Source organism: Platalea leucorodia (genome assembly GCF_965183815.1).
Source record: "Platalea leucorodia genome assembly, chromosome: 1".
Taxonomy (NCBI): Eukaryota; Metazoa; Chordata; class Aves; order Pelecaniformes; family Threskiornithidae; genus Platalea; species Platalea leucorodia.
In genome coordinates, this window is record NC_138823.1 from 125,092,327 (window position 1) to 125,109,337 (window position 17,011).

At 40.8% G+C, this 17,011-nt stretch overlaps 1 protein-coding gene across 1 annotated transcript in view; it reads left to right on the forward strand.

Moving 5' to 3' along the window:
• The window catches only part of NEK10 (NIMA related kinase 10), a gene marked incomplete at both ends in the record, with an annotated part of 103,888 nt that overhangs the window by 73,787 nt on the left and 13,090 nt on the right, over positions 1-17,011 (forward strand). Inside the window, 4 exons of the mRNA XM_082303942.1 lie at positions 1,418-1,601; positions 1,690-1,776; positions 13,707-13,755; positions 16,974-17,011. Coding sequence (XP_082160068.1) covers positions 1,418-1,601; positions 1,690-1,776; positions 13,707-13,755; positions 16,974-17,011 — 358 coding nt within the window. The remainder of the gene's footprint in view (positions 1-1,417; positions 1,602-1,689; positions 1,777-13,706; positions 13,756-16,973) is intronic.

A 17,011-nucleotide genomic window follows, 5' to 3' on the forward strand; every position in this document is an offset into this window, starting at 1 on the left:
CAGTTTGACCCTTCTCTCCCTTTACTTTGTTTTCTTTGATGTAGAAGAGGTGAATTGGTTCTCTTTAGTAATTGTGCACTTACTGTTCAGGGTACAATAAGCGTGCTCATATGTCATGACTAGACTAATCTCTTTAAGTGAGTTTGCGAGTTATCCTTAGTGGTTACCATGCCGTGCTACACTGCAGTCACTGCTATTGTGGCATCTTGGACATAAGCTCAGTCCAGTACTTAAGTATAAAATGATCTTTTCCCACCCAAATTTAAAAAGAAAAGCTTGACAAGCCATTTCTTACAAGTTAAGTTATAGTTTTGGGAATAGAACAAAAGATGGGGAAATAATTGAAGCACACCATTACGCAGGCAGAGATAATAGTCAGTGCTCAGGGGTGCGGTTAGGTTTCTGAAGGAGGAAGGGTTTTCAGAATGCACCCATTCTGCTGTGTCACAATAAGGTCAAAATACTTCATGGGAAAGACTGTGGAAGAATATTGTCTTAGATACAGGCCAAATTGTCTTTGACACCCTTGGTAAGAATATAAATATTTAGGAATGTATTATCTCCTGCAATTAATATTAAAGATACTCATTTGTTTAATCTGATATGTTTATATAATTTATCTCCTGTTCTCCTTTATCACACTTTGCTCTGACAAGACAGAATAAAAAGAAACATGAATTTATTTACACACAACAAAAATAATATGAGAAGACTTGGAACAATATATAAAGACATCATAAAAACAGTCTGTTTTCAAAATATGTTGCATTAAAATAGAAGCAATAATAGGGATCAGGGATCTCTCTTCTTTCCAGAAAAGCTATAAACAATGACAACAGCAGAGGTAGAATTTTATACTCATTAAAGAATCCCTTGCTACATTTGGTCAGTTCAGTCTTGGAGACTCTCTCTGGCATCACATTGTATCGAGTTCACTTCATATTTTACTGCCATCTTGACTATTGTGCAGGTTTGTATTGTCCAGAACTGGTCTGCTGTTTATTATCTAAGCTGAAAGAAAGTAAATCTCCCATTGCTTGTACCTGGGAACCTATTATCTTTGTCTAGACTTTTATTTTTTTTGTGTTGTTCAGTAGTTCTTTCTGGTCTGGCGTTTGTTTCAGTTTTTTCACTTTCAGTGCTTGTTCTGAAAAGACCTTCATCAAGAATAGACATGCCTTTTATGTAAAGGCTAGAAATAATTTGTTTAGATTAAGAGTTTGAAAGTTTTGCTACTAAATGTAGAATCAGGGGTTGAACCAGGTACCACGTAGTCCTGGACTAACAGCTAAGTGGGAACAAAAAGTCCATTTTTATGTGTGTGTGTATACACAAGTGACACTTCCATTTGCAGGTTTTCTAATGAGTGCTGGATAAGGACAATATGTAACATTTCCTTTTTGTTCTTTGTTGTCAGAAAAATTATGAGAAGTTGAGTCTTCACAGCAGCAGCAGTGGAGCAGCCAGCTGCAAAAGTGAATTTTCAGAAAATACTGACCTCCCAGCTGAAAGTTGTCAATCTGCATGTGGAAAAGATGAGGAAAGAACATATGAAGAAATCCTGGTAGAAGATCACAGCACTTTAGAGAACTCTGAGAAAGGTAGTTATTAGCAAAAGAAGCATTAGGAGTACTATTGTGCTGGTCAGAGGTGGGTTAAAACCTTCTTTGCATTCATTTTTCTCTGCAGATATGTTCTCTGAATTAGATGATGAGCTGGACGTATTGGACAACTCAAGCAGCTCCAGTTCAAGTCATTTGAAAGAGTCTGCTATTGGTAAGATTCCTTAAGAATAAAGCGTACACTATTTTATAGCAGCAAAGTAGTTGTTTATTCAAAAATATTAGGGTATTTCATGATTTATTGCAAGTTCATTATCTGTTGTGTGTCCTAAGCAAAAGAAAATTAAAATAACTATCCCTCTGTGGCAGCCATTTCCAGTATAATATATTTTGAATCACATTTTCTTTGTGTAGCTTGTCCCTATATTTTGAAGTAATGCCTATGAAAACTAGAATATTATTGGGCAACTTGACAAAGAAAGTGGTTTTAGATTTGAAGCATAAGATAACTAGGTTGATAAGAAACAGAAGGTAATGGTGTTGTCTCAGTAACAATAACGCTATGCAAATTAATAAATGGAGTGCCTTGTTAGAGCGTGTAAAAAAGAAAGTTGAAAGATGCAAGCTTTAGCTGTCTAGGTGAATTGACTAAATGGAATTGAAGGAATGCTTAATGATTAGATCCGAATTAGGAAGGGATTATGTGACAAAACACAGCATTAATTCTGCCTGTAGTTATTTATGGTAATCAAATAGGAAAGCACCAGCTCTGTTGGGTGTTATCTTAAGTAATAGTTTTTTGGATTATATTCTAAATATGAAAATAAAAAAAAAACCACAAACATCTACAACCACTCTGAGCTACCTGCTAAATTCTGAGCTACCATGATCTATCTGTTAAATGGGATGGGATTCTGCTTAGAGGAAAATCAAAGAACATTTTATACTAGAAGAAAAAGATTGATATTAGAGCTGAGAAAAATTTGAGATTTCCATTCATCCCATGAAGTTCCAACAGAAAATCTGTGGATGATTTAGACTGTCCTTTTAAAAGGTGAAGGAAATGTAGTTGTCTGAAGATTAACAAATTTTATTGTTTCAGGGTCCCAGGCTTCAAAAAATGTAGAATAACATTACTTTATCTGTTTGTAGTGCTATTTGGGTTTTCTTCACATTTTGGCCCAGGTACTGAAGAAATGTGACTGCTTTTAAGTGAACTGTCTAGCCATTAGTGCAGGGTAAATAAGTGATTTGATAATTCTACTTAAAACCCATTAATATGATTTGCTAATTGTAACTGGATAGCCTGCCATTCTAAAGGCTTGAGGACCTGTGGCTAGCCAGCCCTGAGTTTATTATCAAGGTTTTCTTTAAAAAAAAAAAAAAAAAAAAAAAAAAAAAAAAAAAAGCCAACCCCCCCCCTCCCTCCCCCCCCCTTTTCCTTTGTTATTTTCTTGTGCTAAGAGAGTAACAAGAGAAGCTACAGGGTACAGGGAAGCCTAGTCTGACTGTGGGAGGGGGCTGCATAGAAGGAACGTCTTGAGGAAAAGCAGCCTGTGGAGGCAATGTTCTATTTTGGTGTTTATATTGAAGAATAATACATTGTGCATCTCCCAGAAATTGACTTCTTTGTGGGCTAGCTCAGCACTGTACAGAGACATCTGAAATCTTTCTGTAGTTTGTAACTTGCCACACCCAAAGTGTTACTGGTAATGATTTCCTTGTTGTTAGTTTTTCTTTGTTAAGATTTGGACATTAACAAAACATCAACTTTTTATAATATTTAAATATTTTTGTGCCAGATTTCCACTGATTTAATGAACTATTTTAACTGGAAAGATCCACTCATTTCCTGTTAATCCCAGTAACGTTAATCAGCATTTCTAGAAGCCATTGCCCATTTTCCTCCCAGCACAGAGTTTAATTGGTATATAGGTACTTCAGGATTGCTTTTTCAGAAAAATAATTCCGCAGTCATACATTTTTAGATCACCTGTAGTTTCTGCGTAATGTTGAAGTTAGTGTTGTAGATCAGTTGTAATTAATGCTGGCAAATTTTTCTTCTTTTCAGGGAAAAAGAAAAGATAGCTTTTGAGAAAAGTATTATAAATTCAGGATACTTCGGTATTGCTTGGGTTATGCTCCATTCATTGCTAATAAATGGCTAACAGTGTATGTATTATCAGCCATGGTTTTGTCAGGCATGTCAGCATTACAGCGGAAAATGGGACCAACTTTCTTCTAGCTAGCTTGGAAACTGCTAACATGAAAATGTCTTTCAGTTACGGGTGTGTTGATCAGGGTCTTGAAAGGGTTTGTCTAATCATGCCGCCATCACATCGCTTTCAGAGAAAACATGATCTGCAAATTTGGGAAAATATTGCTCTATTTTAAAACTGGAGTGGTATTTTGTAAGAAGTTGCGATATAGAGTTGCTCAGTGGCACAGAAGCTGGTATGCATGTGAGTGACAGTGTAATAGCGGTTAGCTTTTTTTATAGTCCGCTAATTGTCATAATATTTTTAATAATTTTACATACCCTGTGCTTTTCAATTGTGCTTTAAGAAAAGGATTATAGTTCTTAGTCTAGACAATGTAGTTCTACAAGACCAGATCCTTTCACAACTCCTAAGATTGCCAAATGCAAGGTATGTAGATTCTGGAATAGTTGTTCCTGCTACTTGAAATGATTAATCCTACAGGAGCAAGATTCTGCACATTTCAGAAGCAGAGAGGCAGTAGTGGGAGATGTGATTTTTTTTTTTTTTTTTCCCCCTGAAGTCCTTATAATTTGAAATGATAAGGATTGACAGAGGAGGGGGACATATTGAGTCAAAAAGCAACAAAGAGTGATGGGATGATTACAGCCTATTAGTTGCATTATTTTTCTTATTTGAAAATCAAGAAGGTTCCCAACTTTACCTTAGCTTAGTCATATTTAAGGGGTTTTTACTTGGTTTTGATTTACAGTGTAACTGTACCTGCATTTCTGCTGGTATACCAAATAGCAGGAAAATACGTGGTATCTCTTAAGTGCCTTGCAGTCCAGTAGAGCTAGTATGTCAGTTGGGTGAGAAAGCATTTAAAATTTTACTCTCTGTCTGGGAACACTTTTTGGAAAATATTTTTTGTTTCCTTGAATCATGTTCATTTACACTGCAATCAGGACGATGTCCTAAGTACGTTGAAAGACTAGTAAATATGCTATTAGAAAACCCTAGGCCCTAAGATTTTATGTACTTGCCCTCTGACCTTCCTCACAATAAAAAGGTAAGCATACAATAGGTCCCTTTCAGAATTGCTTAGCTACTAGCTTTTCATGAGGCTAAGAAGTCTCAATGCACAGTCCTGTAGTTCTGCTGTATCTTAGGAGTTTTTCTGTTACCTCATAATTTAATATATATTTCCAGTATTTGGAGGAATGTCTGAACTTATCTAATTTTTGACCAATAAGCAAAGACGTTGAAATTCAGGACTCTTTCTTGCCAAAATTTCTGCAATGCAATAGTATTCAAAGTTACTGTGTAATGAAGAGACCACAGATCTGCCAGAAGAATATTGTAGTGATGTAACTCTGGAAGGGTCTCCTATATTTTTCTTTGAGCTTTTAGAAAAATGACTTGTTTACACAGTGCCAGGACTTGAGTCTTGTGCAGGTAATGCTCAAAGCAGTCGAAAGTATCCAGTTGAATAACTGGGGATTTCTAGAACTAGGATACTCTCAAAATAGGAACTCCGCATGTTGTATGTAGCAAATGATTGGGCTCCAAGTTTAGGTCATAACTTAGCTCCAGATTTAGTTTTTTTTGAGGATAACAACAAACACAATAGGAAATAAATACCTGTTCAGTAATGTCACTTGCTGTCTGGAGCTAGTAGTTTCATTCAAAATTTGGGCTTAAGTGCAGGCAGCTACCTTATATCTTACAAATTCTGTGATAGCAGAGTTTTGTGGTTTTTTTTTTGTTTGTTTTTTTTTTTGTTTTTTTTAATTCAGACCAGTTGTATTCTTTGGTGGATTTGATGATTTGAGACAATATTTCTTCCTTACATAAGACATTTAGATAGTTTGGTAAGTCTTCGGGGTAAGATCTCACATCTGCCCCATCTCACATCTGTGGTTCTTTAGCTTGTGATGGGAAAGCTCAGGAAATTTGTTGAAAATGATTATTGCGTCAAGAAACCCATAATTTGCACAATGGGCTGCCTGTGAAGAATTTTGGAGATCTTACAGTGGTTTTAGCCTTGTTTTTCCCAACTTGACTTTGCCTAAGATTCAGATTTCTCTTGAGACCTCAGTGTAATGGGACTTTGTTGAAGACATCAGCTAGAACAAGATCTGCCAAGACCTGGTTTTCCTGTATGATGCTTGAGTTAAGCTTCAAGTATGTTTATGGCAGCTTCTGTTGCTGTACGTGTAGTCACTGCTAATGAGCAAAAAACTTAATTCTGGTTGCTCTGCAAAACAGCTTAATTAACATGGATGGGACTGTCCATTCCGGTGTACAGTGATTTAAAGGGCAGCTTACTAAGAGTATTTTCTATAAATAAAGGTAATTTGACCTTTCTCCTGAAAAGATCATTAAGCCGTCATTCAAAAAAACACTTCCATTGCTTCCATTTCATTCAAGGAGATGGACTGAAGTTTTCTCCTAATATAAAATCTGGATTCAATTTTCCGATCTGTTCGATCAAACTTGAAAGGGTTTCCAGGGGTTTTTTTTAGATACCAGTGAAGTGAAAACGAAAGCCAAAGCAAAAGTTACTGTCTTCCCAGGTTTTTCTGAACTTATATCATGTTATAAGCTTTTTTCTTGAAATTACACGGTTAGGTGCCTGCAAGAGAAAGACACTAAACTGCATGTTAGAATGTATTTGTATGATTTGCACTGATGCCAATGCATGTTATGAAGTTAAAGCCTTAGGAGTTGCTTTAATTACATCAGCTATTAAAGACCAAAGTAGCAGTCAGAAAAATGCTTGATGCCTCATTTGATATCTATACCTTCATAGAGCTATTCAGAATAGGGAGGCTGATGGGAACATAAAGCTTTGGCTTTTGTGTGTCTTTCACGCTCCAACAAGGGTAGGCACAAAACGGGAGAGAGAGAGAGAGGGTTTATATTTCATTTTCCTTGAGATCACCTTGAACAAAACGTGTTGCCTTGCTCTTCCCATCCACGTCAAAGCAGTAACCCTGGTCAAAGGAAACATGGCCCAGGTAACAGCGGGGGCTGAACTACGCACCGTGTGCTGCATGGCTTACGTTAGTTAACTTCCCGACGCGCCTGTGTTGTTTCTTGCTGCCTGTCTGAGGTTGTATGATTAACATAACTCTTACAGAAACGACTGAGGATTATAACTAAAGTCATTAGTGTTCATGGGTGTGTGTACACACACATGAATGTGTTTGTTACGACGATTTCTAGATGTCTGAGTCTCCTCGTGCTTAGTTATCGGAGACATGAGTTCAATGGATTTTCATAAAGAGACTCCTCTCTCGGTTGTAGTTGCTCAGCGGGTCTCTAACATAATAATAAGCAACAAGAATGGCGCTGAAGGGTGTCGGCTGTTGTTTTCTGACGTCCTCTCAGCCGGCGAGGGGCGCAGCGGCGGCAACGGCGGGGCCCGCGGCCGCTGAGGGGGAAGGGGGCCCCCGCCGCCCGCGGAGCCGCAGGGAGACCTCGCGAGCGGCCGTGACGCACGGAGGCGTTGCCGGGGGCAACCGCGGGAGATTTGAAGGGCGGCGCGGCCGTTCGCACAGGGAGGGCGAGCAGGCAGGGCCCTGCCGCTTCAAACGGAGGCTGCAGCCCACTTACAAGGAGCTAAGAACAGCAGGAGCCATGGTATCCACCCGGCAGAAAGCTGCGCTCTCAGGGTCCCTCGCAGCCCCTCCAGCTGCAAGAGCTGACGCGGCCGCCCGAACAGGGCCTTCGAGGGAGCACGCAGCCGTCCTGGTCCTGGGTTGCAGGGAGTGCCCGAGTTTCAGGTCAGTGTCTGACAGCAGCAGTGAGCTCACCTGCGGGAGATGTGCCCAAGTAAAGGAGCCGCTCATCCTGGTGACGGAGCTTTGAGAGGAGGTGTCCAGGCTGAGGAGCATCAGGGAGTCAGAGAAGGAGATTGACAGGTGGAATTGTACTCTACCATCCCTGAGACAGATGCAACAGCCAGCTGCAGCACAAGAGGCAAAGGATCCCCTACCCTCTCACCACCAGGCAGAAGGAGGAGACCCAGGTGACAGGCAAGAATGGAAGCAGGTTACTGCTCGGGGCGGCAGGCAAATCCGCTCTCAGCCTGCCTCACCTTCCCGGGTGCCCGTACACAACAGGTATGAGGCCCTGGAATCGGTTGGGCAGACAAGCGATGGTGCGGACGCAGGTCCTTCTGGAATGGAGGGGTTGTCTAGGCAGCCTCCCCCCTGCATCACAACCACCCATGTCAAGAAAGAAAGAAGGGTAGTTGTCATAGGTGACTCCCTTCTGAGGGGAACGGAGGGTCCCACATGCTGACCAGACCCAACCCACAGGGAAGTCTGCTGCCTCCCCGGGGCAAGGATAAGAGATGTCACTAGAAAACTCCCCAGTCTGGTAAGGTCCTCAGACTACTACCCGCTATCAGTTCTTTGTGTCGGCAGCAAAGAGATAACAAAGAAAAATCCTAAGTCAATCAAAAAGGATTTCAGAGCCTTGGGGCGGTTAGTTGAAGGATCAGGTGCTCAGGTGGTGTTCTCTTCAGTCCTTCTGGTAGCAGGGAAAAACATTGAATGGAACAGGCAGACCCAGATAATCGATACGCGGCTCTGATGCTGGTGTCATCGGCAGAACTTTGGGTTTTTCAATCATGGGATGGTCTATTCATCCCCAGGTGTACTGACATCTGATGGGATGCACCTTTCTCAGAAGGGGAAAAGGGTTTTTGCCCAGGAGCTAGCAGGGCTGATTGCAAGAGCTTTAAACTAGATTGGAAGTGGGAAAGGGACAATACCTGGCTAGTCAGCAATGAGCAACAGGATGGCATGCCAAAGTTTGAGGAGCTGCATGCTAGCGAAATTCCTCAGGCTGCTCCACGAGGCAACGAGCACAATGAACTGCATTTGAAGTGTTTTTACACAAATGCATGCAGCCTGAGGAACAAGCAAGAGGAGCTAGATGCCTTGGCCCAGTCCCAGAGATATGATGTCATAGGCATAAGCGAAACCTGGTGGGATGAGTCCTGTGACTGGTGTGCCATGATGGATGGTTACAGGCTCTTCAGGAGAGATAGGCAGGGCAGGCGCGGTGGAGGGGGGTGGCATCGTATGTAGTGGAGAGGCTGGAATGCATGCAGCTAGCAGTTAGCGATGGCACAGTTGGGAACCTCTGGGTAAGGATTAAGGGACAGACAAATAAAGCGGTTATTGTTGTGGGAGTCTACTATAGGCCACCCAGCCAGGATGATGACACAGATGAGTTATTCTTTAAGGAACTAAGGGATGCTTCCAAGTCATCTGCCCTTGTCCTTATGGGGGACTTCAACTTGCCACATGTCAACTGGGAATACCACACAGCTGGTACAAGCAGGTCCAGAAGATTCTTAAAGCATCTGGATGATACCTTCTTGATACAAGTACTAAGAGAGCCGGCCAGGAAGGGTGCCTTCCTCGACTTGCTGCTTACTAACAGAGAGGGTCTCATGGGTGAAGTGGAGATTGGTGGCTGCCTTGGCCACAGTGACCACAAAGCGGTCAAGTTTAAAATCTGTGGTAACAGGAGGAAAATTGCCAGCAAGACCTGAACTCTGGATATGAGGAGAGCTGACTTCAGGCTGCTCAGGGAACTACTTAGTAAGATACCCTGGGAAAAAGCTTTTGAAGGTGCTGGGGTCCATCAGTGCTGGTCACTTTTTAAGTACTACCTCCTAAGAGCACAGGAGCAGGCAATTTCAAAATGTCAGAAGTCAAGCAGGCAAGGTAGAAGGCTGGCTTGGCTGAGTAGGTATCTTATTCTAGAACTAAGATGAAAAAAGAAAAGTTATAGCCAGTGGAAGCAAGGTCAGGCGACATGGGAGGACTACAGAGTGGCTGTTTGCCACTGTAGGGAGGAAATACACGTGGCCAAAGCTCAAATAGAGCTGAAGCTGGCCAGTACTGTGAAGGACAATAAAAAGGGCTTTTTAAAATATGTTAATAGCAAAAGGCAGGCAAGAAATAACATTGGCCCATTACTTGACAAGCATGGTCACCTCACAAACAGGGACATAGACAACGCAGAGACGTTTAATGATTTCTTCACCTCGGTCTTCAACACTGATGATGGGCTCTGGGCTAGAGAACCATGACTGCGAGAGCAACAAACTCCCAGCCAACCCCGAACTTTTGTGGCATTTGCTGCTCCAGCTGGATCCCTATAAGTTAATGGGGCCCAATGGCATTCATCCAAGGGTACTCAAAGAGCTGGTTGATGGCATAGCGAGACCTCTTGCAATGATTTTTCAATGCTCTTAGAATCTGGGGAGGTCCCAGTTGACTGGAAGCTGACAAACATTGTCCCAGTCTTCAAGAAGGGCAACAGGGATGACCCTGGTAACTACAGGCCTGTCAGTCTCACCTCTGTGCCTGGCAAAATTGTGGAGAAGATTATTCTGGGAGTTACTGAAAAACACCTCAAAGACAACGCAGTCATTGGTCCCAGCCAGCACGGGTTCACGAGGGGAAATTCCTGCTTGACAAACTTGATTTCTTTCTATGACAAGGTTATCTGCCTGGCTGACCAAGGGAAGCCAGTCAATGTAACCTTTTTGGATTTCAGTAAAGCTTTTGATACTGTCTCTCACAGTATCCTCGTGGACAAAATGTCCAGCACACAGCTGGATAAACACCTAATGCAATGGGTGAGCAATTGGCTGACGGGTCGGGCTCAAAGGGTTATAGTAAATGGGGTTACATTGGGCTGGCAACCAGTCACTAGCGGGGTTCCGCAGGGACCCATCTTAGGTCCAGTGCTCTTCAATATCTTCATAAATGACTTGGAGGCAGGACTTGAAGGTTTGTTATCAAAGTTTGCCGATGACACAAAACTGGGAGAAGCCATGGACACTCTCAAGGGCAGAGAGGCCCTGCAGAGAGATCTGGACAAGTTAGAGAGCTGGGCAATCACCAACTGTATGAAATTTAACAAGGGCAAGTGCCGGATTTTGCACCTGGGACATGGCAACCCTGGGTGTGCATACAGACTGGGGAACGAGAGGCTGGAGAGCAGCCCCGCAGAGAGGGATCTGGGGGTTCTGCTCGACTGCAAGTTGAACATGAGCCAACAGTGTGCCCTGGCAGCCAAGAGGGCCAACCGTGTCCTGGGGTGCATCAAGCACTGTATTGCTAGCCAGTCGAGGGAGGTGACTGTCCCGCTCTACTCTGCACTGGTGCGGCCTCATCTTGAGTGCTGTGTGCAGTTTTGGGCACCACAGTACAAAAAGGATACGAAGCTACTAGAGAGTGTCCAGAGGAGAGCCATGAAGATGGCGAAGGGCTTAGAGGGGAAGCCGTATGAGGAGCGGCTGAAGTCACTTGGTCTGTTCAGCCTGGAGAAGAGGAGAGTGAGGGGAGACCTCATTGCAGTCTACAGCTTCCTCACAAGGGGAAGAGGAGGGGCAGGCGCTGATCTCTTCTCTCTGGCAACCAATGATAGCACCCGAGGGAATGGCAAGAAGCTATGCCAGGGGAGGTTTAGGTTGGACATTAGGAAAAGGTTCTTCACCCAGAGGGTGGTGGAGCACTGGAACAGGCTCCACGGGGAGGCAGTCACGGCACCAAGCCTGACAATATTCAAGAAGCATTTGGGCAACGCCCTCAGACATATGGTGTGAATTTGGGGGTTGTCCTATGCAGGGAGAGGAGTTGGACTTGATGATCCTTGTGGGTCCCTTCCAACTCAGGACATTCTATAATTCTATGATTATGCATCATGATTTCTGGTTAGTGGTTTTTTTTGTTTTGTTTTGTTTTTTGGTTTTTTTTTGTTTTTTTTGGTTTTTTTTTAGCATTAATGAGTATTTGCCTAACTTTAGTATATGAATCAGAAAATATTGCATCTCTGCCATGTACAGTAAGTGGTGAGACAGACGCTTTGGTGTGAAATATCATGCACTTGTAAATACACTCATAAGCTGGCAGATTAGCAAGTCAAATGTAGTGAGTCATCAAACTGATCAAGAAAATTTAGATATAAGCTCTTTACTGATAGACCATTTATTTGAAACAACCAAAAGGTATAGTATTTCAAATCCAATTTTGTATATGAATACTTGGAAAGGGGAGCTGTTTTTAAAATTCTAGCAAACAGCTGTGTTCAAACTTAGCTTTCTAGCCAAGTGGTTTCTGTTACAGCTTTTCTTGCATATATTCCTATAATATGTAATAGTCTTTGTTATAACAGAGTGTCTGAGGTTGTAACTCAAAATCCTTACTCCAAGCAACATGATTCAGGTTCAGTCAGAGCTTCTACTTTTTTATTTGTATTATTGTGTTTGCATCCTAAGCAGGTAATATATCTGTTCCTTGAATAGGCACAATCATATTTTTTCATTTCCAAAGGCCTTCTTTACTTTCTAGACAGTGGACACCGTATTTTCCTATCTATTTTCCTGTCTCAGTGTTAAAGTTAATTGGAGTATCTTTGCTTCTGTAAGGGTCTAGTTTATTTGCTGTTACATAAATCAACTGTTCTTATGAAGCCTTCTTTTGGGCTAACTACTACAGAGTTTTAATATCTGTTTTTCTAAGCAAAGCATTAGCAAGGAATAAAATACTGTTTCTTTCTTCTTTTGTTCGGTCTGTGTCTTCTTTTTAGGGAGACAGATTTGGCCTAAAGATATATAATTTCATTTTTTTTTTAAAGTGAATTCTGTGTGACAGATGTCAACCTCCTTCAGGATTTTTTTTTTTAAATTCAGAAGATCTCAGAAAAGTAGGAAAAATAGAGGCACTATATTTCATAGCACAACAGAAAGTATGTTTGAACACAAAGAAAAGATTTAAGACTCTTAGAAACATGTTTGCTCTCTGAAAGTCCTCTACTGTTGCTCTAGAACTAATATAACTGCTGTAACAAGACCAACAATGGGAAAACTAGTGTAAGTTTGGCATAAACTCTTTTTTTTTTTTTTTTTCCTTAGCTACTGTTTGAGTGATTAGATGCCTCTGTTCTTGTTTTATGATAATGCTTGTGATGTTACTAGTGTGGAAAAACATCTCATGTAGACAAAGATGCAGGGTATTATATTAAAATGCATTAATTGTACAGGAAAATTCTTGTAGAATTTCCTAATCTTACTACTCAGAACTTCAGTTAGCTGAAATATCTTTTGATGTAAACGCACACTTATTCCTTATTCAAAGTGAGATATCATTTATAGGAGAGAGTGGTCTCATATGTCGAAATTACTATCAAAGGAATGATTTTACAGGAATGTTTTAAGACAAATTCTTAAGACAAATACTTGCTTTAAGGCAATCCTTTCCAAGTGGATAAATAATAAATGTGTCATCAAACATTACCCCTCCTTCACATTTTTTGGGACTATGCAATAAATGACATAAATGTTTGGGTTCAGTTTTATTGCTGCTTATATGTTTGACCAATAACTGGTCATATTCCTGTCTTCAAGGTCTTAAAATCAGTGGGATTATTTAAGAAGTAAGGTATTGCATATGTAGTAGTTTGAATAGTTAGCTAATAGAACGGTGGCAACACAACTCTGGTAGAACAAGGTCTAGACAACCCATCAAAGGTCCTCTGAGAGAGTGGGTAGATGTTCTAGCTTTTTATCCAGACTAGAGACAATGTTGTGGCTACAGTGGCAGCAGTAACTGAGGTAGTTATTTAGTGCAAATCCAGATACATCTTCTGTGGACATCTAGTCAGCATACGTTATTAGTTTCTGTGAAATTCTGGAAGTATTTATTAAAATACTGTGTGGGGCTGGGATTTTAGTTGTGATGCAAGCAAATCTTTGATACATCAAAAAGCAACTCCATAGTCAAATGGGAGTTTGGAGTTTGTTTAACACTGCTTTTTAAAAGTTATTTTTACACCATGTCTGGGAAATAGAAAATATTAACATGTATGTATTCTTTTTAATGCAGAGATAATATCTATGCATTTGTTTCAGGTATAATTAAACAAAGTTTTAGTGCTTCTGAAAGACAACCCCAGATTAGGTAGGTATGATTTACGATTTTAATATAGATTATATAATTGGACATTGTTATGATCAATTCCAGTCTGTCATTTTACAGTGGAACAGCTGTGCATTGCCTTCATGAAACATTTCCTCACTTATCATCGCAACTTCATTTTATCTCAGCCTATGACACTTAGTCTGCTTGAGGATATTGGTTGAGGGTGTTTGCACAGGGAAGCTTTACATGAGTAATTTGAAGACTGGCATTAAACTGATAAATAGTTTTAAATGTGGACTTCGCTACATCAGCTTAAACTGACATTAGTTGGTTAGCCAAACTCTGGTTTTGCATTTTTAAGTGGCTGTTTTTCTATAGAAAAATGTGTTTGTGCATTTGATAGTGTAGAGTAATATGTTGTCCCTTGGAACTCCCCTAGACCTTCAATATAAACATAGATATCTGGTTTTGGAATTCTGGAGTCCTTCTCATTTCTTTCAAAAAGGAAACAAACCAAAACAGAATTTGGCATGGCCATCCCCATTCTCCTTCTAAAGGTCTTTCCTTTTTCTTCTGTTATTTATTCAGAATTCAAACACATTCTTGACCAACCATTATTTTTTCTGATCTCCTTGGCACCACTCTTATTCATAGACTCTGTTCTTTGTTTCTTCATTTCTGCTTTTCTTTCACATCTGGAAAAACAAACAAACAACCCAAAATCACTCTTGGCTCCATCTGCTTCCTGAACAATTTTTTTCTCTTACCTTTAACTTAACTAGGTAAGTATTTATAATAACAGCATTGATTCCTCTCCCCTGTTTCTCGAGAGACCCTGTTTGATCCAGCCTTACTTTCAGCAATATTACTGTAGCAACTCTTACTAAGCTGTTTAATGACCTCTTCTAAGTCATAGTTCGTTTATTTTCTTGATCGGCTGTTTACCATTGGTGCTATCTTTGTCATCTTAAAATCATGTGTTTCTGACTCTTCTGACTCTATCCTTTTCTAATTCTCCCCCTGTCTTTTGAAAGTACTCTTAAGGACCATTCAGAAGGATACTAATTTATCTGTTCATCTAATTTCCTCTGGATGTTACATGTGGCTTTATCACTGATTCTCTTGTCTTTTCTTCTGCATCTTATCTTTGCATGTACAAATGTGTCTATTTATTCATCTACCTGCAAAATCATGCTGCAAATCATGAATTTAGCTGTACACACCAGATGTAGTTCCTTCTGTCTATGCTAAATTTTTGCTCACCTCTGTAAGATCTCTTCATGGCCATGTGGCCATACAGTTGAGTGCTACATAACTAAAAGGAATGTTATAATTGCCTGTACTTGAAGTCCTACCCATTAGCTTGGGTTTTGATCATTCTCAAAAATAACATCTATCCTCACCAATACTTTGACATCTGAGCATCTGCTTTAACTTCCGCGTCTCTCAAAGTTCTTGCATTCAGAATATGTCTCACTGTTCTGCCTGGCACCTCTAAGATATAACCTTTCCTGTGAATATACACTGCTAAAACTCTTGCTTGGGTTCATAAAGCTATCATGCAAGCAACATCTTTCCTGGTTTTGATATGTGCATTCTAGTCACTCAAATGCCCATTCAGAAGACTGCTGCAAGGATCATTTCTACAGTCCTGCCTTCAATTCTACAGCCTTACCTTCAACCTTGCCATCTTCTGTGTGTATCGTTTTACTGGTTGTGCTTTTCCTATCACTTCAAACACAATATTTTTGCTTTCAGAGGTGTTCTTAGCATATCACCATCCAGTCTGTCACTTACCACTCACTAGCTTTCCAGTTTCAGTCCTGCTGCAGTCAGTAATGGCAGCCTCCTAATGCTTGAGCATTGAAGCAAGCATATTTGTTTTTTCTCTTATCTCTGCCCCTCAAAACTATCTCCTTATCTTTCTTCATAACTACTTCTTGCAACTGTAATTTTCCCTACAGCCTGAAAAATATATACAAATCCTTGCCATGCTATGGCTGTTGAGGCTGCCATCCATCAGGACATCATATTGGTTCTTTCAGTTCCCTGTCTGTATCCATTTGTTGTTGCTTATCTCAGCTAGTGCAATCTGCAGGCTGGGACAGTGTTTGTGTTGAGTATAGAGCAGAAGCTAGCACTGAAGCATCTGGACCTGTATTTCAGACATAGAGGTATTGCTGTCCTGGTGATGTAATATTCCCCCCTCTCCCTCCTTTACTAGTACTGTATGCATTATTACTCCTGTTTTTATCCACTAGACAATGATTACTTTATTCTTTATGCTTTCCATCCATAAAATGGGTTAATTGAAATGTCCTTTGTCGTATTTTAGCCATAGACGGCAACTAAGCACCACACAGCCGCTTGCTCGCTCCCCTCTGGTGGGAGGGGCGAGAGAATCAGAAGAGTAAAAGTGAGAAAACTCAGGGTTTGAGATAAAGACAGTCTAATAAGTAAAGCAAAAGCCACGCATGCAAGCAAAGCAAAACAAGGAATTCATTCGGTACTTCCCATCGGCAGGCAGGTGTTCAGCCATCTCCAGGAAAGCCCGGCTCCATCATGTGTAATGGTTACTTGGGAAGACAAAATGCCATCACTCTGAACGTGCCCCCCTTTCCTTCTTCTTCCCCCAGCTTTTTTTGCTGAGCGTGTCGGCATATGGTATGGAATATCCCTTTGGTCAGTTGGGGTCAGCTGTCCCAGCTGTGTCCCCTCCCAGCTTCTTGTGCACCCCCAGCCTACTCGCTGGTGGGGTGGGGTGAGAAGCAGAAGAGGCCTTGACTCTGTGTAAGCACTGCTCAGCAATAATGAAAACATCCCTGTATTATCATCAACACTGTTTTCAGCACAAGTCCAAAACATAGCCCCATACTAGCTACTATAAAGAAAATTAACTCTATCCCAGCCTAAACCAGCACATGCTGTACAAATGCAAAATAATACGTAATCTAGTGGATTATCCTGTCTACTTTTTTTGTACTTTCCAGGCTAAAAAGGAATGAGGAGGGAAAGGAATGGAGTATAACTTTTATTTAGTAGAAGTCATGCTATTTTGGACACGTGGAGTAAGCCAGCCTTTATGCTTTATGTGACTTACAAACGTACAGTTAAAAACTAGTGAATTTGGACAGATTTCCTTTAGAGGAAACTTGAGAGGGAATCAGGAAATACTGATATTTGCTCTACAGTCACTGGTGCCAAACACAATTAAAATAACTTTTTTTTTTTTTTTTTTTTTTTTTGTTAAATAATAGAGATTATATCGAAGGTCTGGGATCAAGACTGCGACCAG